The sequence below is a fragment of the Chiloscyllium plagiosum genome, unplaced genomic scaffold, assembly GCF_037043375.1.
Source record: "Chiloscyllium plagiosum isolate Xiang-an unplaced genomic scaffold, Cpla_swu_hap1 HiC_scaffold_27, whole genome shotgun sequence".
NCBI classification, from domain to species: Eukaryota; Metazoa; Chordata; class Chondrichthyes; order Orectolobiformes; family Hemiscylliidae; genus Chiloscyllium; species Chiloscyllium plagiosum.
In genome coordinates this window covers 7,933,614-7,958,566 of record NW_028270165.1, presented here as the reverse complement: position 1 = coordinate 7,958,566, position 24,953 = coordinate 7,933,614, and the positions used below count along the sequence as shown (strand labels likewise).

The 24,953-nt window shown below is 47.5% G+C and overlaps 3 protein-coding genes across 5 annotated transcripts in view; 1 reads left to right on the top strand and 2 right to left on the bottom strand.

Annotated features, from left to right (window-relative positions):
* LOC148143002 (uncharacterized) overlaps positions 1-24,774 on the top strand; it is an 86,529-nt gene extending 61,755 nt beyond the window's left edge. The window contains exon 4 of the mRNA XM_087975771.1: positions 21,800-24,774. Within this exon, the coding sequence (XP_087831897.1) occupies positions 21,800-23,251 (1,452 nt within the window). The 3' untranslated portion in view covers positions 23,252-24,774. The remainder of the gene's footprint in view (positions 1-21,799) is intronic.
* LOC148142996 (endogenous retrovirus group 3 member 1 Env polyprotein-like) overlaps positions 1-24,953 on the bottom strand; it is a 512,937-nt gene that overhangs the window by 136,314 nt on the left and 351,670 nt on the right. The window lies entirely within an intron of this gene.
* The window catches only part of LOC148143001 (uncharacterized), a 323,712-nt gene that overhangs the window by 266,934 nt on the left and 31,825 nt on the right, over positions 1-24,953 (bottom strand). The gene's annotated exons all lie outside the window — the stretch shown is intronic.

Genomic DNA, 24,953 nt, shown 5'->3' with positions numbered 1-24,953 from the left:
ACTGCCTGTCAGGGTGGGACAAGCAGATACCCACAGAGCTGCTTTTGAGGATATGAGCCAAGTGTTTGGAAATGAGACGAGAACAGTGAGGGGCGTGAAGTCGTGGTCGAAATGAGGCAGGCACCTGAGGACAAAAGTGTTTTATTTGCCAGTGAAAGATACTGCTTCACAAATTTGGTACAATGGAAGGGAAGCAGTGACGGTGATTATCTTTGGCTGTTCACCTTGTGAATGTTCCCATTGCTGCCCATGTCCGTATAACGTCAGAACTCTGCAGCATGGCGGCGTCAGGTCCGCACAGTGCCAGGGGCGCAATGGATGACGCATCTGACTCCACCGACCTCTTTGAAATGCAGCTCACAGCTTCTTCACACACCCCAATTAATCTTTCTCATTGTCCTGAAGCCGGCATACGGTTTGAATTCCTGATCTGCAGGAACGAGACTCTTTTCACTGTCTCGCGTCAGGAAGTGTCCCTGAGAACATCAAAGTCACGTCACAGCGCTGTCAGAGGAGGGGAAGCTGAAAGAGCCCCACACGCTGCTCACGGGCACATTTCACTTTCTCCAACTCACCGCCCCAACCACTGCGGCTTCTGGGAGTGGAAAGGGAACAAACACCAAAACCCAGTCTCAGCTTTGTAAATCTTCAGGAAATAAGAAAACTAATTGTCCCTTCCAATCTTCCATCCTGGCCTGACAGCGTTGATTTTAAATGGCTGTCCAGTTAGTGCCGATTCGTTTTGGCCGAAAAAAATCTTCCTTATCTCATCCCAGCATTTCTTGCCACAGAAAACTGTGCGGCAGAGTTCATGTATAAATTTCCTTGTATGGTATTTTGTAAATAACATTCGTTCGCAGGTTGTTTGTATTTAAGGTTCACTATCTGTTGTTTAATGCTGAGAGAGTTGAGTTGTCTGGACATCATTTCACAGATGTCTTTAATGTAAAGTAATGTGGCTAGGGTTTCTGCAGACGTTGTGTCTGCTAGTGTCAGTTTGTTGATGTGAAATCGTCACACTGGGTTTATTGGGTAGGCAAAAGTGAGGACTGCAGATGCTGGAAACCAAAGGTTTGATCAGAGTGGTGCTGGAAAAGCACAGCAGGTCAGACAGCTTCCGAGGAGCAGGAAAACCGACGTTTCGGGCAAAAGCCCTTCCTCAGGAATAGAGGCAGGACGCTTCCAGGGATGACGAGATAAATTGGGGGGGGAGGGGGGGGGGGGGGGCTAGGCCGAAGGTAGCAAAGAGTACAATAGGTGAATGGGGGTGGGGATGGAGGTGACAGGTCAGAGAGGAGGGTGGAGTGGACAGTTGAGAAGGGAGATTGGCAGGGAGGACAGGTCATGAGGACAGCGCTGAGCTGGAAGGTTGGAACTGAGGTAAGGTGGGGGGAGGGGAAATGAGGGAACTGGTGAAGTCCACATTGATGTCCTGGGGTTGAATTTATCCGAGGTGAAAGATGGGGCGTTCTTCCTTCAGGCATCGGGTGGGGACTGAGCGGCGATGGAGGAGGCCCAGGACCTGCATGTCCTCGGCCGAGTGGGAGAGGGAGTTGAGAGGGTGATGGGGTTGATTGGTGCGGGTGTCCTGGAGATGTTCCCTCAAGCGCTGTGACTTGACTCTGCGAGGAGTCTCCAGTCTCCCCAATGTAGAGGAGACCGCATCGGGAGCAATGGATACAAGCAATGACATTGGTGGAAGCCTTCTCACGATCGTGGCCCAGGTTCGATTTCCGGGCAGGGAAGCAATTTACATTAGAGCTGTGAGGGAGCACTGCTGTCTCCCTGGTGGTCTGGTGGTTAGGATTCGGTGCTTTCACCGCTGCGGCCCGGGTTGGATTCCCGGTCAGGGCAGTATTTCTCAGTGGATCTTTTGCCTACCCATTCTCCTTAAATGCGCTGCACAGTTCCTTATTGGTCTTCGTCGTTACTGGCTACTGCAGTGTGTATTGCCTCGTTGAAATAGTGTCCTGATTCAGGCTTGTTTGTATGTGTAGGGATCATTGCTTCTGTAGCTAAGTACTTGGTTCGTGTGTGTTGTTTTCCTGTAGACGCTGTTTTGAATTTACCATTGACTGTTCGCTCTACTGTGACATCTCGAAATGGCACTTTGTTGTTGTTCTCCTCTTTTGTGAATTTTATGCCAGTAAGGATATTGTTGATGGTGTTGTAGGTTTCCTCTAATTTACTTCATTTTTTGATGACAAAAGTGTCATCACTGTGGCGGACAACAAAGTTTGGGTTGGATCGTTGGAAGGGCTGTTGGTTTGAGACTCTGCATTATTGCTTCTGCTAGGAATCCTGATACTGGTGGTTTCATGGGTGTTTCGTTGATTTGTTTGAGGCTTGTTACTGAATATGAAGTGGGTGGTTAAGGCACACTTCCACGAGGTGGATAGTGCTATCTTTGCTGATGAAGTTAGTGCTGTATTTGTGTCTTTGGTTCTTCGAGTAGTGTCTTCAGTTTTCTTTGGCCACGTTGATGTTAATGGATGTGAACAGGGCTGTTATGTCAAAGGACATCATTATTCCATCCTCTTCTAACTTAGTGTCTTTGGTGTTCAGGAATTCTTGGATGGAATAAATGGAGTGGCGTGAATCTTCAACTTGGTGTTTTAGTCTTCAGTGGAGGCCTTTGACTAGTCTGTATATTGGTGTTCCAAGTAGTGAGCCTATGGCCTGAGGGGGGCTCCTGGTTTGAAGAGGAGGTGAACAACAACAAAGTGCCATTCTTAGATATCACAGTAGAGCGAACAGTCAATAGGGAACTTCACACTAGCGTCTACAGAAAAACAACACACGCAAACCAAGTGCTTAACCACAGAAGCAATCATCCCAACACCCACAAACGAAGCTGCATCAGGACATTATTTCAATGAGCCACTACACACTGCATATAGAGGATTATAAAATCATGAGGGATACGGATGAGGTGAACAACAGGTGTCCTTTCCCTCAGCTGGGGGTTTCAGGATCAGGGAGCAAATATTTTGAGGTGAGTAGAGAAAGATTTTATAAAGACAGAACAAGGATCGTTTTTAAGAGAGTGGTCTGAGTGCAGAATGAACGTCCAGAAGAAGTCATAGAGTCACAGAGATGTACAGCACAGAAACAGACTGTTTGATCCAACTTGTCCATGCCGACCAACTATCCCAACCCAATCTCGTCCCACCTGACAGCACACGGCCCCATATCCCTCCAAACCCTTCCTATTCATATACCTAACCAAATGCCTTTTAAATGTTGCAATCGTACTAGACTTCACCACTTACTCTGGCAGTTCATTCAATAAACGTACAATCCTCTGCGTGAAAACGTTGCCCCTTAGATCTCTTTTGTATCTTTCCCCTCTTATGCTAAACCCATGCCCTCTCGTTCTGGACTCCCCCACCCCTGGGAAAAGACTTTGTCTATTTATCCTATCCATACCCCTCATGATTTTATACACGTACAGTTACAACGTTTAAAAGACATTTGGATAAGTACATGAATATGAAAGGTTCGAAGGTTTATGGGCCAAACACTGGTAGGTGGGACGAGTTTAGTTTGAGAACATACTCAGCATGGACGAGTTGGATGAAGGGTCTGTTCAGTGCTGTCATACTCTGTGACCGACCTGTACTGGTCTTAAAACCATTTTCTTACCTCCACCCCATAACCATCCACTTCTTTGTTCTTCAAAACTCAGATGAATTTAGCCTTGAATATGTTTAATGACCCCACTTCTGAACTGAATTCCTCTTCGTAATATACCACTTGCCTCGCTCATTGTCTGCTGCATCTGCCCGACAACTGGCATTGACTGGTGTGGGGGGACTCTGAGACCCCTTTGTACATCAATACATCATTCCTGATGAAGGGCTTGTGTCCGAAACGTTCACTGTCCTGCTCCTCAGATGCTACCTGACCTGTTCTGCTTTTCCAGTGCCACATTTTTCGACTTTCACCTCTAGTCCTCACTTTCTCCACATTCCAATATATCACCATTTAAACAATGCACTGCTTTTTTTTTAAAAAAGCCAAGGCGATAACTTCACATTGCGGCACTGCACTTGCCATGTGTTTGCCAATTGAGACACAGACCTGGACCAACTTCGGGAAGAGGCAAAACACTGAGTTCTGAACAAAAACCGTAACACACTCAAAACGTCGGCTCTGTTTACCTTTCCACAGATGCAGCTCGACCCGTTGGCTTTCTGCAGTATTCGCTGTGTTTGAACTGATAGAAGACAAAGGTAATTCTGGGCGGGGCAGGTTGAATTATGAATTGAATAGTAGCTTCCTCAACGAGACTGTGCTCGTAATGCTCGGACCTGTCTCTGTGGCGCAATTGGTCAGCGCGTACGGCTCGTAACGGATGGTTCATGGTTCGAGACTACGCAGGGCCGGCGTGTTTTTTGTTCACGCTCCTGCTGCTTTCTTGACCGCAAAGTTGCGCGTTTTAATGGTGTCAGGAAAATGTTTCCCAAACGGAAATCTTTTCCACTGAGGAAGCACAAAGGGGTTTCTGAATTGATTGAATTTCTAACGTAAAGGAATGCGGATGCTGACAGTCCGAGACAGAAAGCGAAACTGCTGGAGCAACTCAGTAGGTTTGGCTGTACCTGGATGAGGAAAAAAAAAGTTCTGAAATGTTGTCTCTGATTCTCTTTCTACAGATGCTGCTTGACATGCTGAGTTGCTCCTGCAATTTCTGTATTTCTTTTTAACTGAACGTCCATTTCATCTTTCAGACTCGCCATGTGCAGATATTTAACCGTTTCGAAACCTGTGAAATGATTGGATTCAAACAAACTCTGCAATGATTCACTCTTTTTCAGCTCCACAGGCAGAGAGACCTGGGAAATGAAGCTGTCAGTGTGGTTCTGTATTGGTGGGCTGAGAGGTGAATGCGATGGACATGAAATCCATTGCGGGTTCCCCACGCAGGTGTGAACCCTGCCGACTACAGTTGAGAACTGTCGTCAAAAGGAAAGGGAGATTGTTCCACGGCTTTTTTAAAGATGCAAGCCAGTGGAGGGGTTGAAATATTTCAATCACATTGGGACTGGTCGGGAATCTGCAACCCACTGCCTGTCAGGGTGGAACAAGCAGATATCCGCAGAGCTGCTTTTGAGGATATGAGCCAAGTGTTTGGAAATGAGACGAGAACAGTGAGGGGCATGAAGTCGTGGTCGAAATGAGGCAGGCACCTGAGGACAAAGGTGTTTTATTCGCCAGTGAAAGATACTGTTTCACAAAGTTGGATCGATGGAAGGAAAGCAGTGACGGTGATTATCTTTGGCTGTTTACCTCTACCTCAAAAATTCGGCAGAATTTTAAAGTCACAATGAAAAGAAGTAAAAGTGACATTAGGAAGAACGTTTTCGTACAGGGAGTGGTAGGGTCAGTAAGTCCCTGTCTGTCATTGACAAAGAGGAAGATTCAATAGACACAAAAGGGAATTCGGTGGTCACGTTCAGATGTGCAGATTTACGCTGAGAAGGCGAGAGAATGAAACGAATAGAGACACACGTTTACTTAAGTGTAGAACCAGCAGAGCGAAGGTGGGCCGCATGGCCTCCGTCTGCGCTGTGACACATGTTGTGATTCAGTGTGAAATCACAGTTCGACCAACAGAATGTGGGAATTTAGAAATAAGTTTATATTTACACAGCCTCCATACGTCCGCGAAACAGCATATTACACGACAGCAGTGGAGGTCTTTGACATCAGGCTCGAACGTGCCTGCCGCGTGCCAGACGGAAACATGAAGTGTTCTGTGGAAGGGGCGGCGCGTGCAGCAGCAGAGTGGCGCAGCGGGAGCGTGCTGGGCCCATAACCCAGAGGTCGATGGATCGAAAGCATCCTCTGCTATTGTTTAATGTCACCTCGAGCTGTTTTCCTTTGGATCGGTGCTCTCTTCTGCAAGCTGCCTTTGCGTCTACTTTCCGAGTGTCCAAATGTCGCATATCGATGCACTCACCAAATCCACTCAATTCAAGTGGCATGATTTTAGAGGTCTCAGTGGTATTTTGTACTTCGTCTGTTTCCTCTGAACTGAATCGCAAACCCAGTTCTCTGCGATGCCAATCAGCTGGTAAAGGTGAAACACATGCCTTGCGGTTTCGTCCATTCCTTGCAGTAATTCACCACCCTGGTCCAGACGAGAATGACAAGCATGTCAGAAACCGCATCACGACTCAGACATAGTCCCCTACTATTAGGACGGATACCACCGATTGTGAATAACCTCAGAGAGAGAGACAAGTGACAGACAGTCGCCGTGGATTCGATGGGCTGAACGGCTTCTGTCTGCGCGAGAATGATGCTACGTGTTTATGCCATTCCACTGCCTGTCTCTGGGACAGAGAGGCTGAGGGGGCAAAACTGGTTCATTTTTAACCGTCCCTTCCGTGTTGGACTGCCTGCAGTCCCTCAGCTCAGAGCCGTGGGGATGACTCTCAGTGAGTGAAGGTTTCACTCGGATTCTCTTCATCTGGGACACTTGGGGCTCAGATGTTAACTGCTGCGCGGTCGCAGCAAAGAAAGCGATGCCCACTTTGCAATAGACTTTCCGTAAGATTGCTGCGTGAAGACGATTTCTGAACACCAAGAAGGCTGCACAACAATGTGAATTTACGTGGGTGAAGAGTCCTCGGTGTCCATTTCTTTCTGTCCTGCCAGCACAGCATCTTTCTATCTCTCCGATAACAGACCCTTGGAGAAAGTTCACAATCAAAGTTGTTCATGTTCCCCGCATTAACGTAACTGAGACCTCTCACCCCAAGGGTTTCAGAGAGAGAGAGAGAGAGCAGAAGAGCGAATGGACTCTACCCGCCCCCCGCCCTACACCCCGTCCCATCCCCCAAAACAACGTGCAAGTAGAAATGAAATGGTTTAATTATCCACCAGTGGAGGTAGTCCAGTTCCTGGGGATGAGACAAATATCAGCGCCCCGGGGACAGAATGACAAGCAGATGTTCTGGAAACGCTTTGCTGCTTGCAATTCTTGCAGCAATGTGGAATGTACTTCACACTGAGCAAGTTTCAGCTGGCTCGGTGTCTCCGATGTACATTGCTGTGTTTGCCGCCAGCTCACAGAGAGAACAATAGGAAGGACGTAGGAGTGAATAACGATCCGCGTGAGAGGGCGAATAACTGTTAATGGAGACTGTTAGCGGCTAACAATACGTAGTGTGTCATAGCAGACGAGGTGATAACAAGGAGTCGTTTGTGTGGTAGGGGTCAAGGACATGGGGGAGTTCGGGCCCTAAAGTGATGGAACTCGATATTGAAGACCGGAGGGCTGTAAGGTCTCCAAGTGGAAAATGAGGTGTTGTTCTTTCATCTGGAGCGAGAACACTGCTGCAAGCCTGAGACAGAGATGTTGGCCAGGGAACAGGGTGATGGGTTAAAGTGGCAGGCAACCGCAAGGCCAGGGCCTTTTTCCTGCGGGCAGAACCGGGATGTTCTCCGAAGCAGTCACCCAGTTTATGCTTCATGCTACATTGGGGAAATGACACTGTGAGCAGCGGACTAGGTTGTCGCAAAAGTGCTGCTTCACCTGGCAGGTATGTTTGAGCCCTTGGATATTCAGGAGGGAGCAGGTAAATGGGCAGGTGTTACACATTCGGCGGTTGCAGGGGAAAGTGCCTTGGCACTATGGGAGGTGGGTGTGGGGTGTTGCGAGTGAAGCAAGAGTGGAACCGAGGTGGAACCCCTGGCACAACGGGTGCGTGTTGGGACCATAACCCAGCTGAGAAAGCATTCTCTCCTATTCACTCAATGTCGTCTTTAGCAGCTTTCCGGTATAACAGCGCTCTGTTCTGTACCTCGCCTTCTCATCTGCTGCCGAAAATAGCTTGGACATAAATATTTCCCAGTGATATACTGGCCCAATGTGCACAGTCGCGTTGACACACTCGTGGAGGTTTGCGTGGTCTTCTCCTGTTCTCTGTATCCTATGTTGAGGAGGGCAATGCTTGTCACTGGCCACTCGGGTGTCAGAGAAAAGTTTCGAAGCAAAATGGTTGAATTATCTGCCAGTGGAGAGAGCCCGGTTCCCGGGGACGGGACAAACAGCAGCAGGGAGACTGAATGAGAAGGAGCTGTTCGGGAAACTCTTTGCCGCTTGCAATTCTCAGAGCAATCTCAAATGTATTTTATACTGAGCAAGTCTCAGGTCGCGCAAGCGGTGTGGGCGGTTCGCTGTGTGCTGGCTCTCTGGTTCGTTGGTCTAGGCGTATGATTCTCGCTTAGGGTCCTTTCCAGTGCCGAGTTGCGAGAGGTCCCGGACGAGCCCGCGTTTTTTAACTTGACTTGTGCAAAACTGCCTGATTAAGTTTCTCAAAAAACGCCTTCGTAAAACGAGGTTGGGCTGTCTGGAGTACGAATGAGGCAGAAAACAGGGAAGTGAAATAGTTGGAGATGGTGTTCAACAAGTTGACGTGAGTGGTGCGGTGTTTGAGGAATGTCAACAATCAAGGGAGATTGGAAAATTGGAACAGCTCTCCTCGGAGAACCGAACTTTTCCAAGTCATGAGGGACCAAGAAACAGGAAATAATGTTGTGAAAATGCTCCCACACCTGAAAGGATCCACAACGATTCGGCAGAATTTTAAAGTCACGAGGAAAAGAAGTAAAAGTGACATTAGGAAGAACGTTTACGTACAGGGAGTGGTTAGGGTCAGTAAGTCCCTGTCTGTCATTGACAAAGAGGAAGATTCAGTGGACACAAAAGGGAATTCGGTGGTCACGTTCAGATGTGCAGATTTACGCTGAGAAGGCGAGAGAATGAAACGAATAGAGACACACGTTTACTTAAGTGCAGAACCAGCAGAGCGAAGGTGGGCCGCATGGCCTCCGTCTGCGCTGTGACACATGTTGTGATTCAGTGTGAAATCACAGTTCGACCAACAGAATGTGGGAATTTAGAAATAAGTTTATATTTACACAGCCTCCATACGTCCGCGAAACAGCATATTACACGACAGCAGTGGAGGTCTTTGACATCAGGCTCGAACGTGCCTGCCGCGTGCCAGACGGAAACCTGAAGTGTTCTGTGGAAGGGACGCCGCGTGCGGCAGCAGAGTGGCGCAGCGGGAGCGTGCTGGGCCCATAACCCAGAGGTCGATGGATCGAAAGCATCCTCTGCTATTGTTCAATGTCACCTCGAGCTGTTTTCCTTTGGATCGGTGCTCTCTTCTGCAAGTTGTGGAGGAGGATCATAAGACACAAAATATATAAGAAAAGATTATAGTGTCATGTAACATAAATGTTATATTGAAGAAACCTAGATTGCTGTTGAGCCTTTCATCTTTTAAAACGGGTTGTAGATTTCGGTTCATTAATCTGTAAATCCCAGAACATTTAAATGTCACATTCTCCAGGTAACTTTAGGTTCTATAAAAGGAGGTGACACCTCAGGTCAGACAATGCATGAACGCTGTGAGGGTAGGGTCTATCTGTATCCTAATCTTGAGTGAGACTGGTTCTATTTCCAAATATATAATCCTGCAAACGCAGATTCACCCCAAAGACTTCGATATGTGAGCGCATGCATGAGAGAGAGCGTGTGTGTGCGTGTGCGTGTGCATGCTGGGTACTGTGTGTGTTTGTGTGTGTGTGTGTGTGTGTGTGTGATGGAGTATAAGCATGAGAGATGGTGTGTGCGTAGGTTTGAGTGTGGGGATGTATTACTGTGTGTCTGAGAGAGAGCATGTCTATCAGAGAAGGTCTGCATGAGCGTGTGAGTACGTAAGAGAGTGTGCTTGTGTGTGAGAGAGTGTATTGTGTAGCCTGGTCTCCTGTAGTGTGCCATGAACCCAGGGTCTCGGCTGAGGTCATTCTCATGTGTTCTAAACTTGGCTATCAACCTCTGCTCGGCCACTAGATCAAAGACGGCTGAGGCACGAGAAAGGACGGGCGGGGACACTGGTGGTGGTGGATAAGGGAGAGAAATGGAGAGGGGACAGAGGTTGGGGAGTAGAGAATGACTGGGGTTCAGAGGGTTGGGGAGAGAATCGGGGTGCAGTGTGAAGAGGGGAGAAAGGGCGGGGGCAGTGGGTGGGGAGAAAATGGACAAGGGGCAGAATGGGAAGCGAGAGACAGCACAAATCCCACCTTCCCCAGGACTGGTGTCAGTGTCCTACGAACTGGAACCCACTCGTCCCACAGCAGATTTGGGGCAACCATTTCTCAATATAAGCATGGCTAAGGCATATCATCCCTGCAGGCCATTCACACCGACCTTCCCAACAGCATCCCACCCAGACCCACTCGATTACGCTACAGCCCTGCAGTTCCCCTTGGCTATTTCCTGATGAAGGGTTTTGCCCAAAACGTCGATTCTCCTGCTCCTCAGATGCTGCCTGACCTGCTGTGCTTTTCCAGCACCACACTCTCGACCCTAATTTACAGCATCTGCAGTCCTCACTTTCGCCCTGTAAGGGGTGAATGTTCTATGCCTAGTCTTTTAAATCTTTTAAAATCTTTTCCCCTCACCCTAAACCTATACCCTCTAGTTTTGGAATATCTCTACCCTGGGCAAAAGACAAAATGCCAAAGGAATAACATGTCTAGGCACAGGGAAAAAAAAACATTTCGACAAAAAATTGCTTTGGTATTTTTCTCTCGTATTCGCATTTGGACACTTAAAATTTGTGGAGGTGCCCGTGTTGGACTGGGGTGTACGAAGTTAAAAATCATACAACACCAGGTTACAGTCCAATCGGCTTGTTTGGCAGCACTAGCTTTCGGAGCGCTGCTCCTTCATCAGGCGGTTGTGGAGTATAAGATCATATATTCTGTGTCTTACGATCTTATCCTCCACAACCGCCTGATGAAGGAGCAGCGCTGTGAAAGCTAGTGCTTCTAAATAAGTCTGTTGGACTACAACCAGGTGTTTTGTGATTTTTGACTTTAAAATTTGTAATAAATTCCTGCACACTGAGCATGCTCCGCGGTGTCAGCAAGCACTGCGCATGACCGCCATGGTCAGCAAAGCACTGCGCATATTCCTTGGTGCCCGCAGAAACTGCGCGTCAGCTCCTTTCCATGGACCAATGGATAACCTTGGAGGACCGGAAGGAGACTGGTCCTCCAGCCAATCAGAGCCGGCCATTGTCGAAATATGTCGGTTGGACCGTGAGCTCTGAAGCTGCTGCTGCACCTTTCTCTGTGAACTTCACCCCAGATTGTAACTTCCTTCCTCTGTCTAACTTTTGTGAGTACAACAGTCTGTTTCTCACCACTTTTTCCATTTTTTGTTTCATTCTGGGGTTCAATTGTTAACTTGCAGCAACTGAAAGGAAAGAGTGAATCGAGGGAGGGGACAGACTCTGAAAAAGTTGATCCAGGTCTGTCTCAATTTACAAACACATGGCAAATGCAGTGACACAATCTATAGCCTTTGATGTTAAAAAAAAAGCGCAGAGTGGAGGCGCATTGTTTAAATGGTGATATGTTGAGATGTGATGAAAGTGAGATGATGGAGATCAGAGTTGAAAAGTGTGGCACTGGAAAACCACAGCAGGTTAGGCAGCAACTGAGGAGGAGGAGAGTCAATGTTTTGGGCAGGAACCCTTCATCAGGAATGATGTGTGGATGGACAAAGGGGCCTCAGCGTCCTTCTACACCAGTCGATGCCAGTTGTCAGACAGGAGCAGCAAGCAATCAGCAAGGCAAGTGGTTTATGAGCAAGAGGAATTGAGTTCAGAAGTGGGGATGTCTTCCTGCAGTTAGGTCAGTCATTGAATGTATTCAAGGCTGAGTTCATTTGACTTTGAAGAACAAAGAAGTGATGGGTATTTGGGGGAGGTAAGAAAATGGTTTTAAGACCAGGATAGAACAGTTACAGAGTCATACCGCACAGAAACAAACCATTAAATCCAACTAGTCCATGCTGACTGTGTTCTGAAACTAAACTAGTCCCACCTGCCAGTGTTTGGCCCAGACTCTCTGAACCTTTCCTATTACAATTGCAACATTTAAGAGGCATTTGGATGGTTATATGAATAGGAAGGGTTTGGAGGGATATGGGCCGGGTGCTGGCAGGTGGGATTAGATTGGGTTGGGATATCTAGTCGGCATGGATGGGTTGGACCGAAGGGTCTGTTTCCATGCTGTACATCTCTATGAATCTATGTACTTATCCAATGTCTTTTAAACACTGTAACTGTACCTGCATCCACCACCTGCTCTGGACATTGATACCACATGAGAACCATTCTCTGTCTTAAAATAAAAAGGTGCCCCTCATGTCTTTCTAAAATATTTCTCCTCTCATCTTCAACGTTTGCTCCCTAACCTTGAAACACCCATCCCAGGGAAAGAATACCTGCTGTTCCCATCTTTGATATCCCTGAAGATTTTATAATCCTCTCTAAGGTCATCTCTCAACCTCCGATGCTGCAGTGAAAAAAATCCCACCCTGACCACCTAGATGCCGGTATACTTATATCCAGTTATGAACTGTTCAATGCTGGTGCCGACTGGAAAGACCAAATGACCTATTCCTGCTCCCAATTCTCATACTCTGTGTCCAGGACAGCAAGCGACCATATGACATAGGTGCAGAAATTCGGTCATTCAGCCCATCAGATCTACTCCACCATTCAATCACAACTGATATGTTTCTCAACCCCATTTTGAAATTTTGATTTTGGAAAGGCAGATCAGGGAAGGATCTGCAAAGTTAATGGGGAGTGTTGTTGACCAAAGATACCTTGGAGTGCTGGTTCATAGTTTCTTGAAAGTGGAGTCGCAGGTCGACAGGATAGTGAAGGAGGTGTTTGGTATGCTTTCCTTTATAGGTCAGTGCATTTCAGTACAGATGTTGGGAGGTCATGTTGCCCCCGTACTGGACATTGATTAGGCGACTTTTGGAATACTGCGTTCAGTTCTGGTTACCCTGCTACAGGAAAAGTGTTGTGAACCTTTGAAAGGGTTTGGCAAAGATTTACAAGGCTATTGCCAGAGTTGGAGGGTTTGAGTTATAGGGAGAGGCTGAATAGGCCGGGGCTGTTTTCCCTGGAGCATTGGAGGCTGAGGGGTGACTTTACAGAAGTTCATATGGAGCATGGATAGGGTGAATAGCCAAAAACATTTCCACATAGTAGGGAAGTCCAAAACTAGAGGGCATAGATTTGAGGTGAGAGGGGAAAGATTTAAAAGGAACCTTATGGACAACTTTCTCACACAGAGAGTGATGCAAGCATGGACTGAGCTGCCAGAGGAAGTGGTGGAGGCTGGTATAATTACAGCATTTTAAATGGCATCTGGTAACAGGGTGAATTGAGAGGGATATAGGCTAAGTGCTGACAAATGTGACTATGTTAATTTGGGATATCTGGTCAGCACAGACAATTTGGACTGAAGGAAAGCAGAAGTATTGTTGTGAAGACTGGAATTTCAGAGCAGCTTTCAAAGATATTTTGTCCTTACTGGGAGCAGAAGCTACAATGAAATCTTTCATTTGAGAGACAGCAACTGAGTAAGTGAGGACATCCAGGATTTTGATGGAATGTGGAACTTGTTGCAATGTGGGGTTGAAGTGTTTTAAGTAAAGTATCCTGAACAGGAATCCTAGTGAAGGGTTAGGTGGGTTTTTGTTTTAAACTGCTCATTTCTTTCAGCCCCCAAAAATGTACTTCCAATGCTGTGCATCAGAAGGAGCGGTGAATCAGTAACTGGTATCATCAGAAGCCTTACGGTTTTCAGTATTGCAGGTATTGCTTGTTGCATCAACATTGTAAAGGTTACTGGCAGCAGTGGGAGGTGTGGGCTGTATTCACTGGAAGCGATGAAGCAGTTAGATAACACACGTATAAGAGGGCAGGGTGGGACTTGTCTTTCAATTTGCAGAAGTTGGGAGGTTCTGGGAGCTGTGGTTCTGGGCAAACACAACTGCAGTAAATCATAGAAACCCTACAGTGTGGAAGGAGGCCATTCAACCCATCAAGTCCACATTGACCCATCGAACAACTTGCCACCCAGACCCACCCTATCTCGTCGTTTCTGCTGGTGGGTTAGACTAGGTAACAAGACTATAGGGATAGATTTAAGGCAGAGGCGGAGGGACTACGTCTCCTGGAGAGTGGTGAATCTATGGAATTCTTTGCCCAAGGAAGCAATAGAAGCAGGCATATTAAAGACACAGTTCGATGGGATTTTGGATGGTAGGTGAATTTAGGGTAGTCAGGATAATGCAGGTAAGTGGAGCTGAGATAATGGATAGATCAGCCATGATCTTAAAGAATGGAGCAGGCTCGATGGGCCAAATGGCCTCTTTCTGCACTGCAGGGATTTTATGATTGCTTCATATGGTGTATATCAGATATTCGCTGTTGTACAAGCTGCATGGCTATGATTTTTCACCTTCTAATATAGCAATGGAATTACATCCCGTATTTCTTGTATTCATTTTTATTTTAACAGGTCAGCAGGACGTCTTTCAGCAACTTTACTGGCTTTCTTTCCTGAAGCAGCCTTGACATTTCACTTTCATATCCTTCATTCAGCTCCATTTCCAGCACCTTTGTAGGAAGGTTGTTCCAGGTCATTGTCACCTAAATGAAGTTTTCCTCTTTATATACTTAATGCTATCTGGCTGAATGAGGGTTTTCAGGTTTCTGTGTCATGGATAATATATGATCAGCAGGTATCTGGCAATCTAAGGAATTGTCACCGAAGTTATGTTCATTTGACTGTACTGACCGTGACTTATTTCATGGTTTCTTTTGCAGGAAGACATGGGGAAAGAAATCTGAAACCAAAAGATACATCAGCTTCTGACAGAGTCACTTGATTCATTGGGACTTGAATATCAGCAGCCATTCCAGGCGAGAAGAAATGTTTGCTTCTGTCTGCTTGGACACTGGTGTGGCAGGAAGAATATTGATACACCCGAATGAGGGAGATTCAGTGCGGTGACTGTGAAAAGTACAGGACTTCACACCATTTACTCAGCTTGGAGGATCAAAGAGGCCGTTCACTTGCTCTCTGTGTGGGAAGGGCTTCACCTGCTCCTCCCACCTGCAGAGACATCAGTGAGGTCACCTCCCATCGCAGGGGGATTGAAGGAGCTTCGGCCGAGTGCCATTCTCGACTGCATTAATAACCCAGTTCTGGGGACTCCCGGGTTTGAATCTCACCATAGCAGATGGCGGATTTGGAGTTCAGTCAGAAATCTGGAGTTCAGAATCTCATTATGAAACCATTTTCGGGGAACAAACACCCCAATCTGATTCACTTATGCTTTAGGGGAGGAAACTGCCGTTGTGGGAAAGGATTCACTCAGTCGTCCCAGCTGCATCCTTTCCCTGGCCTATATGTGACTCCAGACCCACAGCAGTGTGGTTGATTCTTGACAGCCCATCTGCAAATGCGCGGGGGGAATCTTACTTGCATACAGGTTATGAGTTGCAATTGCTGAGTGAAGCAATACTTCCTCCAGGCTAAGGCTGCACCAAGGGTCGAATTACAAAGGAACAACTCAGCTGACCAATAATGAAAGAAGTGGGATGCAGGAGAGTGTGTGTGTGTGTATGTGTATGTGTGAGTTTCAATAAAAAGTTACTTTTTGTGCACTTTTTTGCTGGGACGATCTGAAGCTGCAACAAAGTTGGGTCCCAACAAAAGTTACCTGAACTTACCGTCGGACTCAAACATTGAAGGCTATGAGATCCAACAGGTTTTTCTTTTAAAGCTGCTAATTTCTTTCAATCTCCGGCGCGAGGTTTCCAATGTCTTATATCAGAAGGAGCAGTCAATGTGTAGCTCGTATTATTAGAATTGTACATTTTTCAGGACTGATGGTTCATTGTTTCCTCAGCATTGTAAAGTTTACTGGCAGCAATGGGAGGGGTGGGCTGTTTTCACTGGAAACAAAGTTAAAATCCAGTTACAGTCCAACAGGTTTATTTGGAAGTACTAGCTTTCGGAGTGTTGCTCCTTCGTCAGGTAACTGTACAGCAGGATCATAAGACACCGAATTTGTAGCAAAATGATATATTGAACAAACCTCGACTGCTTTTAAGTGTTTCATCTTTAGAATGGGTTGCAGGTTTCAGTTCATTAGTATGTAAATCCCAAAACTTCTTTTAAGTCACAGTCTCGAGATAACTTCAGGATTTACGAAGAGGTGCCATCTCAGCTCAGACAATGCATGAAAGATGTGAGGTTCGAGTCTGTCTTGAGTCAGACTGATTCTGTTTCCAAAGTAGGAATTTATAAAATATTACATGGATTGACTGTCTGCAGATTGTGCACTCATGGGTTCCAAACTTGGCTATCAGTCTCGCCCGGCCACTAAAAATGATTAAGCAGTTACACAATAGACACGGGAGAGGGCAGGGTGAGACTTGTCTTTCGATTTGCAAGAGGTGGAAGGCTCTGGATGATGTGATCCAGGGCCACCACAACTTGGAGGACCTTCGGCTCAGAGAGGTGGAGCTGGAAGCCAGTTTGCTGACATGCTGGGAGGGCAAGGCGGAAAGTTAATCAGATGTTTTTTATTCTGGGAGATGGTCTTTCCCTCCATACAGAGTCTTCTGATGGGGTCAGTGGACAGGGTCAGGAGGGTGTGAGTCCAGGTCAGGCAGGCAAAGGGGATCTGGGAGAGGGCTGCATGGGGGAGGAGCTAACTGTGGGGTGGTGGGAGTAAGAACAACGTTAGGGAGGGGGAGGTAAGGGACAGAATAGTGACGGGGATTGCCTCCGTTCTCTGCAGTTGGCAGCAGGAGCACAGATGGTATCGGAATCTGGTGCCAGGATTCAGGAACTGATGCGTTCAGGGCTGGAGAAGTGGGAAAGGGAGGTGCAATGGGTGTGGTCCAACGATGTCAGCAGGACACAGCCTCTGCTGAGGGCGCATGAGAAGTTAAAAGCTGCAAAGACAAAGCAGAACCTCAAAGCACTGGGTGGGATGGTGGCTCAGTGGTTAGCAATGCTGCTTAATAACGCCAGGAGCCTGGGTTTGATTCCATCCTTGGGTGACTGTCTGTGTGAAGTTTGGCATGTTCTCCCCCTTGTGTCTGTGTTGGTCACCTCTGGGTGTTCTGGCTTCCTCCCACAGTCCAAAGATCTGCACTTTAGGGTGGATCCGGTGTGCTAAAGTGTGCAGGTGAGTTTGCATCGTTTAGGATGACCATGTTAGTTTCGGTTCCTTCATTTGTAAATCCCAGAACTTTTTTTAAACTTACTTTCTCAAGATAGCTTTTAACAATAGGTGTCATCTCAGCTCAGATAATGCATTGAAGGTGAGACATTAAAGTCTGTCTGTATCCCAATGTTAGGTCAGACTGATTCTATTTCTAAAGTGGGAGTTACAGAATCTTACATGGATTTATGCAGTTTTTGAGTAATTCGGAATAGAATGGACTTCTGCAAGGAAGTGTATAAACAACTGACCAGGAACACGACAGGCAACTACCAGCTGATCTAGGGCCTTGGAGGGAGGTGAGGGGTAAAGCCCCAAAGGAAACTTGCATATTTGCCACAGATTCTTCTGCACCTCCACACACATCATCTATTGCATCCTCTGCACCCGATGTGGCCTCCTCTATATTGGGAAGACAGGCCGCCTACTTGCGGAGCGTTTCAGAGAACATCTCTGGGACATACGGACCAACCAATCCAACCACCCTGTGGCTCAACACTTCAACTCCCCCTCCCACTCCAGCAAGGATATGCAGGTCTTTGGACTCCTCCATCGCCAGACCACAACAACACGACGGTTGGAGGAAGAGCGCCTCATCTTCCGCCTAGGAACCCTCCAACCACAAGGGATGAACTTGGATTTCACCAGTTTCCACATTTCCCCTCCCCCCACCTTGTCTCAGTCAAATCCATCGAACTCAGCACCGCCTTCCTAACCTGCAATCTTCTTCCTGACCTCTCCACCCCCACCCCAGTCTGACCTATCACCCTCACCTTGACCTCTTTCCACCTATCGCATTTCCGACGCCCCTCCCCCAAGTCCCTCCTCTCTACCTTTTATCTTAGCCTGCTGGACAAACTTTCCTCATTCCTGAAGAAGGGCTTATGCCCGAAACGTCGATTCTCCTGTTCCCTGGATGCTGGCTGACCTGCTGCGCTTTTCCAGCAACACATTTTCAGCTCTGATCTCCAGCATCTGCAGACATCACTTTCTCCTCAAATGATTTGATGCTTTGGAGTACAAAATCAAAAAAAAAATGTTGAACAGTTACAGGAGAACTGCCAAAAGACCAACAAATGTAGGCTGCTAGTGAGAACTCAGAGGCACCTGTCCAGAGAAGGAGTCTGCACAGAGAAAAAACATCGACACCGACCTGGAGAGCAAATCTACAGAGGAAGATACAAAGAGAAGATTTAACAGCTTGCTGGTTTTGAAGTTTGAGTCTTTCGGTAAATCTTAATCAAGGGTTTTTATTGGACTGGTATCATACAGGGGAAGGTAGAAGATAGGTTAGAGACAGGAGTTGTAAATAGTTGTTAATTAATTATTCTCCGTTAGACTTTAATAAATAAAGTTGTTAATTTTAACTTTAAATACTGACCTTTGGGAATAGTTTCTTGGTTCTTGAATTTTCACAGATTACCACATGGGTTAAACCTTCTGTATGTTGCTGGTTTAAATTAGGTGGGGGAGGTTGCACCCAGTGTTGTAAAATTTGGGGGCTTTCGTCCAAGATTTGAACTGGTTCAGACAGATTTGAATAGATTTGGCGGTACGAAAAATCCCAGCAGATTTAAACACTTGCAAGTGTCCTAGATCATTAAATAAAACTTTAAATAGTGACTTTTAGAAACAGTTCCTTACCTCTTGAATTTTCACATTACCACCTGGGGTAAATCTTTTTTGGGTTTAAATTAGTGGGGGGTGCAGTCTGTGTCATAACAGTTCTGACGATGTAGAAATAGAGTAGTGGAGCATGGAAACAATTTGTTTGTTCCGTGCCAATCATATATCCTAAATTAATCTAGGCCCATTTGCCAGCTCTTGGCCCATATCCCTCCAAACCTTCCTGTTCATAAACCCATCCAGATGCCTTTTGAATATTGTAATTGTACCAGCTTCCACCACTTCCTCTGGGAGCTCATTCAATCCACGCACCACCCGCTGCCTGAAATAGTTGCCCTTTAGATCCCTTTTAATCCTTTCCCCTCTCACCCTAATATAAATCAATTGCTGCTTTTTCTGAACAGGCTCAGTGGTTAGCACTGCTGCCTTATAGCGCTAGGCACCCGGGTTTGATCCCGGTGTCGGGCAACTGTCTGAGTGGAGTTTGCACCTTCTCTGCATGGGATTCCTTTGGTGCTCCGGTTTCTTCCCACAATCCAAAGATGTGCAGGTTTGGAGAGGGCACTTGAGGGGAATTAACTTTCACACTTTTTTTCTACTCCTTAGGTCCCTTTTAAATCTTTCCCATCTCACCCTCAACCTATACCCTCCAGTTTGGGAGTCCCCTACCCTGAGGAAAAGATGAGTAGTCAAATAAAATGCAAAAGGAATAAAATGTGGAGCCGCAGGATAAATATAAAATGTCGCTCCAGCCTTTCTTGACTCCGAGTGTCATTTGGGCACAAAATCTGTCAGTCACACCAGCAACTTCACAGAGCATCTTGCGCATGCTCCTCGGTGACAACACACACTGCGCATGTTCGCCAGTGTCAGCAAAACCTGCGCGTGCTCCTGGTTGTCCGCGGAATCTGCGCGTGATCTTCTTTTGTTGGGCCAATAGGAAGCCCTGGAGGACCGGAAGGAGCGTGGTCCTCCTGCTAATCAGAGACAAGCCGATTGTGTTTCTCTCTCTCGCCTTCAATCTCAATTTATGGAGGGGGCAGATTCTGGAAAAATTGGGCCAGGTCTGTGTCTCAGTTGGCAAACTCATGGAAAATGCAGTACCACGATGTGAAGTGATAGCATTCCCTGTGGGGGGTGGGGAGGGAAAGCAGAAAGGAGATGCATTGTTTTAATGTTGACATATTGGGATGTGGAGAAAGTGAGGACTGCAAATGTTGGAGATCAGAGTCAAAAAGTGTGGTGCTCGAAAAGCACAGCAGATGAGGCAGCATCCGAGGAGCAGGAGAGTCAGCGTTACTGACACGAGCCCTTCATCAGGAATGTGTATAAAGGGGCCTCAGCGTCCTTCCATACCAGTTAATGCCAGTTGTGAGATAGGTGCAGCAAGCAATGAGCAAAGCAGGTGTTATCTTAGCAAGAGGAATTGAGTCCAGAAGTGGGGATGTCTTCCTGCAGTTATGGGATCATTGAATATATTCAAGGCTGAGTTCATCTGATTTGGAACAACAAAGAAGTGGATGTTTATGGAGGAAGGCAAGAAAATGGTTTTCAGACCATTGCAGAACAGTTACCGAGTCAAACAGCACAGAAACAATCCCTTCAGTCCAACTACTCCATGCTATGTTCTCAAACTAATCTAATCCCACCTGCCAGTGTTTGGCCTATATCCCTCTGTAACAAAGCTGGTCCTTTTACTAAAAGCTGGTCCTTCTTCTCAAGGATGCTGTGTCCTTGTTTTTTTCCAGAAGGGTGGTTAAAAAAACCTGGGCTCTGAAGCAACTCGTTTAGTACAGAGACGAAAAATGGTATTGGGAGGCATTTTTGGTTATATGTGAACAGATGAGACTTGAGGCCAAAGCTTTTATGTTTTAGAAGTGACCTGTACAATGAAAGGGGAGTGGTCAGTCCTGAAAGCTGAAGTCTCGTTTGGGTGAGTTAAGCAGTGGACTATGTGGAGAAAGGCTGCTAACACTGTCTCCTTCTGCCCTTCTAACTTCAATTGTAAGCCTCTGTTTCAGTTTTACTTTGTTTAAGGGGTTTGTTTTTTTGGTACTGTTGTGTTCAAGCATTGCGAAGAGTGTTAAGAGTTTCTCCACAGCTTGTACTGTACTTAATAAAGTTTGGTTGTTCACAGAAGTTGGCGTATTGCAGTGTAAGAAGCTCAAGCAAAAGAACTTAACAAAGGAACCTAAGGGATAAGTCTTTCATGCAGAAAGTGGCGTGTTTAAGGAAAGAGCTGTCAGAGGAAGTGGTGGGTGCTGGTACAGTGGCATCTGGATGGGTATACGATTAGGAAGGGTTTAGACAATATGGGCAAAAATGCTGGCAAATCGGCCGAGATTACGTTAGGTTATCTGGAAGGGTGCTACATATCTCTATCACTCTGGCTAGCCACTAACATTTGCCACATCTATATGTACAGTTTCTCTCTGGTGTCAGTGTCAATGCCTTGATATTCTTAATCGGACTGGCAGTGATGACTTTTATAATCTTTTCTTACAGACTATCTGAAGACAGAAGTTTCAAGTTAACAGATAAAGGGCTTATGTCCAAAATGTTGATTCTCCTGCTTCTCTGATGCTGCTTGCCATGCTGCGCTTTTCCAGTGACGCAGTTTTTGACTCTGACTCTCCAGTGTCTCCAGTCCTCACTTTCATGTCAATGTCTGACAGTTACTCAATCCATCAGGACCGCAACAATTTTCAACTATGATTCTGTGAGAAGGAGCAAAGCTTTCTTTTTGGTTTCTGTTTGAGTACGGGGGCACTGGTTGAAAGACCCTACTGTTGCAGCGCACTGAGTGTGGAGCCTGAAACAACTCTACTGCCTGGAAAGAAGAATTCATGGCAGGGTTGTACACATGTGTGTGCAGCTGAAGCTTCGGCCATGGAGAAACCCGAGGAAACACGCCCTGTTGAGAAACCATGGAATTGTGGCGACTGCGGGAAGAGCTTCCGTGTCCCATCTGTCCTGGCGGCTCATCAGTGCAATCACACTGGGAAGAGGCCGTTCTCCTGCCCCGAGCGGGAGAAGGGCTTTACTAGCTCCTGTGTCTTGCTGGCCCACCAGCATATACACACTGGTGAGAGGCTCTTCAGTTGCCACGAATGCGGGAAAGCCTTCAGCAATTCCTCCAACCTGCTGAAGCACTGGCGAGTCCACACGGGGGAGAGGCCATTCAGCTGCCCCGAATGCGGGAAGGCCTTCAGCGACGACTCCAAACTGCTGAGGCACCGTCGGGTCCACACGGGGGAGAGGCCCTTCAGCTGCCCAGAGTGCGGGAAGGCCTTCAGCAATTCCTCCAACCTGCTGGCCCATCAGTGGGTCCACACGGGGGAGAGGCCCTTCAGCTGCCCAGAGTGCGGGAAGGCCTTCAGCAATTCCTCCGACCTGCTGAGACACCAGCAAATCCACACGGGGGAGAGACCCTTCAGCTGCCCAGAGTGTGGGAAGGCCTTCACTAAATCCTCCGACCTGCTGGCTCATCAGCGGGTCCACACGGGGGAGAGGCCCTTCAGCTGCCCAGAGTGTGAGAAGGCCTTCATCAATTCCTCCAACCTGCTGAAGCACCGGCGAGTCCACACGGGGGAGAGGCCATTCAGCTGCCCCGAATGCGGGAAGGCTTTCAGTGACGACTCCAACCTGCTGAAGCACCGGCGGGTCCACACGGGGGAGAGGCCCTTCAGCTGCCCAGAGTGTGGGAAGGCCTTCAGCAATTCCTCCAACGTGCTGACCCATCAGCGGGTCCACACGGGGGAGAGGCCCTTCAGCTGCCTAGAGTGCGGGAAGGCCTTCAGCAATTCCTCCGACCTGCTGAGTCACCAGCGAATCCACACGGGGGAGAGGCCCTTCAGCTGCCCAGAGTGTGGGAAGGCCTTCAGTAAATCGTCCGACCTGCTGGCCCATCAGCGGGTCCACACGGGGGAGAGGCCCTTCAGCTGCCCAGAGTGTGGGAGGTCCTTCAGTAAGTCCTCCAACCTGCTGGCCCATCAGCAGGTCCATACGGGGGAGAGGCCCTTCAGCTGCACAGAGTGTGGGAAGGCCTTCAGTAAGTCCTCCAACCTGCTGGCCCATCAGCGGGTCCACACGGGGGAGAGGCCCTTCAGCTGCCCAGAGTGCAGGAAGGCCTTCAGCAAGTCCTTCAACCTGCTGAGACACTGGCAAATCCACATGGGGGAGAGGCCTTTCGCCTGCTCTGAGTGTGCTAATGCCTTCAGCAATTCCTCTGACCTGTTGTCCCACCAGCGGGTCCACACCAGGGAAAGGCCATTCAGCTGCCCCGAGTGTGGGAAGGGGTTCACCTGCTCCTCCAAACTGCTGGCCCACCAATGGGTCCACACCGGGGAGAGGCCGTTTGCCTGCCCTGACTGCGGGCGGAAGTTCACATCGTCCTGCAACTTGCGGAGGCACCAGCGGGGGCAACAGTGCATCCAACAATCAGATTCCACCAGTGACACTGCAATGGGTCACCCCCAGGGCTGAACCTCCTGCCCATTCTGACAGTGGGTGCAGTGAGCTTTTTTTGTTTTGTGCTGGACTTACCTCCCCCCCACCCACACAAGCCCACCTACGTGGCTCAGGGGTGGCATGGTGACTCAGTGGTTAGTACCACTGCCTCACGATGCTGACCTGGGTTCAATTCCACCCTCGGGATGACAGTCTGTGTGTAGCTTTCACGATGCCCCCTCCTCCCCCACGTCTGTATGGGTTTCCTCTGAGTGCTCTGGTTCCTTCCCCTAGTCTAAAGGTGTGCAGGTTAGGATGGATTGGCCCATCTAAATTGTCCCATAGTGTTCAGGGATGTGTAGGTGTGGTGCATTAGTTGGGGTAAATGTAGAGGAATAGGGATAGGGGAATGGGTCTGGCTGGGTTACTCTGCGGAGGGCCAGTGTGGACTTGTTGGGCCAAAGGACCTGTTTCCATACTGTAGGGAATCTAATCTTAAAAAAAATTCCTTCAAGCAATATTGATAAAATATGCCGAGTTGGACAAAGTACCCCGTCAAGTTTGAGACAAACCCAGAGTTAAAGAAGTCGGAAGTCACATGACACCATGTTACAGTGCAACAAGTTTATTTGAAATCACAAGCTTTAGGAGCATTGCTCTTTCATGAGTGCTGCTCCTTCATCACTTCATCTGGTGCCGTGTGACTTCTGACTTTGTCCACCCCAATTCAACACCAGCACCTCCGCATCAGAGTTGACAAATGAGATTGGATTTTATTCGGCCTGATTGTGAGATGTTCATTTGGAAACTCAAAACTGTCGTACCGATAAAGAGATGCGAATCATAGAGTCCTACAGCAGGAGACAGGCCCGTCGGCCCAACATGGTCCACACCGACCAAACTGTCCATCAACACTAAGCCCATTTCCCTGCACTTGGTCCATTTCCTTCCATACCTTTCCTATCCACGTATTTCTCCAAATGCCTTTTAAATGTTGTTAATCGACCCACCTCAACCACTTCCGCTGGCATTTCATTCCATATGTGTACCACCGTCTGCGTAAAAAGAAACATTGCCCCTCACATTCCCTTTTATTCTTTTTCCTCTAACCTTAAACTGATGCCCTCTCGCCCTCACTTCCCCAACCCCAGGGTAAACGTCTGAGTGCATTCACCCTCTACGATCTCTTCACTTCTGTAAGGGCCTCTCTCAGTCTCTAATGCTCTAAATAAAAATATCTTAGCTTGTCCAACCTCTCCCTTTTACACAGACCCTTGAATCCTGGTAACATCCTTGTATATGTCTTCAGCACTCTTCCAAGTTTAATAACATATTTGTTATAGACACTGCCCCGTTGACCTATTTTGTTGGAAATATAGGACCTAATCCAACTGGATAATCTGGCTGATGGGGCAGGAAACCACTTCCTTACTTGAGAGACAAGTCTCCTGTAGAGAACTGGCTGGCTGACTGATCTACTGACCCTCACAGTGCCCCACTGCCTTCAGTTATCTGGAGGGAGTCTACAGATGGTGCTTGAAGCCTTTATCATCTTTGGGATGGATCCCCATTCATTACGTGCTATGGAGTCATGCTGCCTGGAAACAGACCCTTCAGACCAACCAGTCCATGATCCCCAACTAAACTAGTGCCACCCATCTGCTCCTGGCCTGTATCCAGTTTGTTAATAGTTTTGTTCATTTGTTCACCGTGAGAGTTGGATAAATAAATTGCTGAT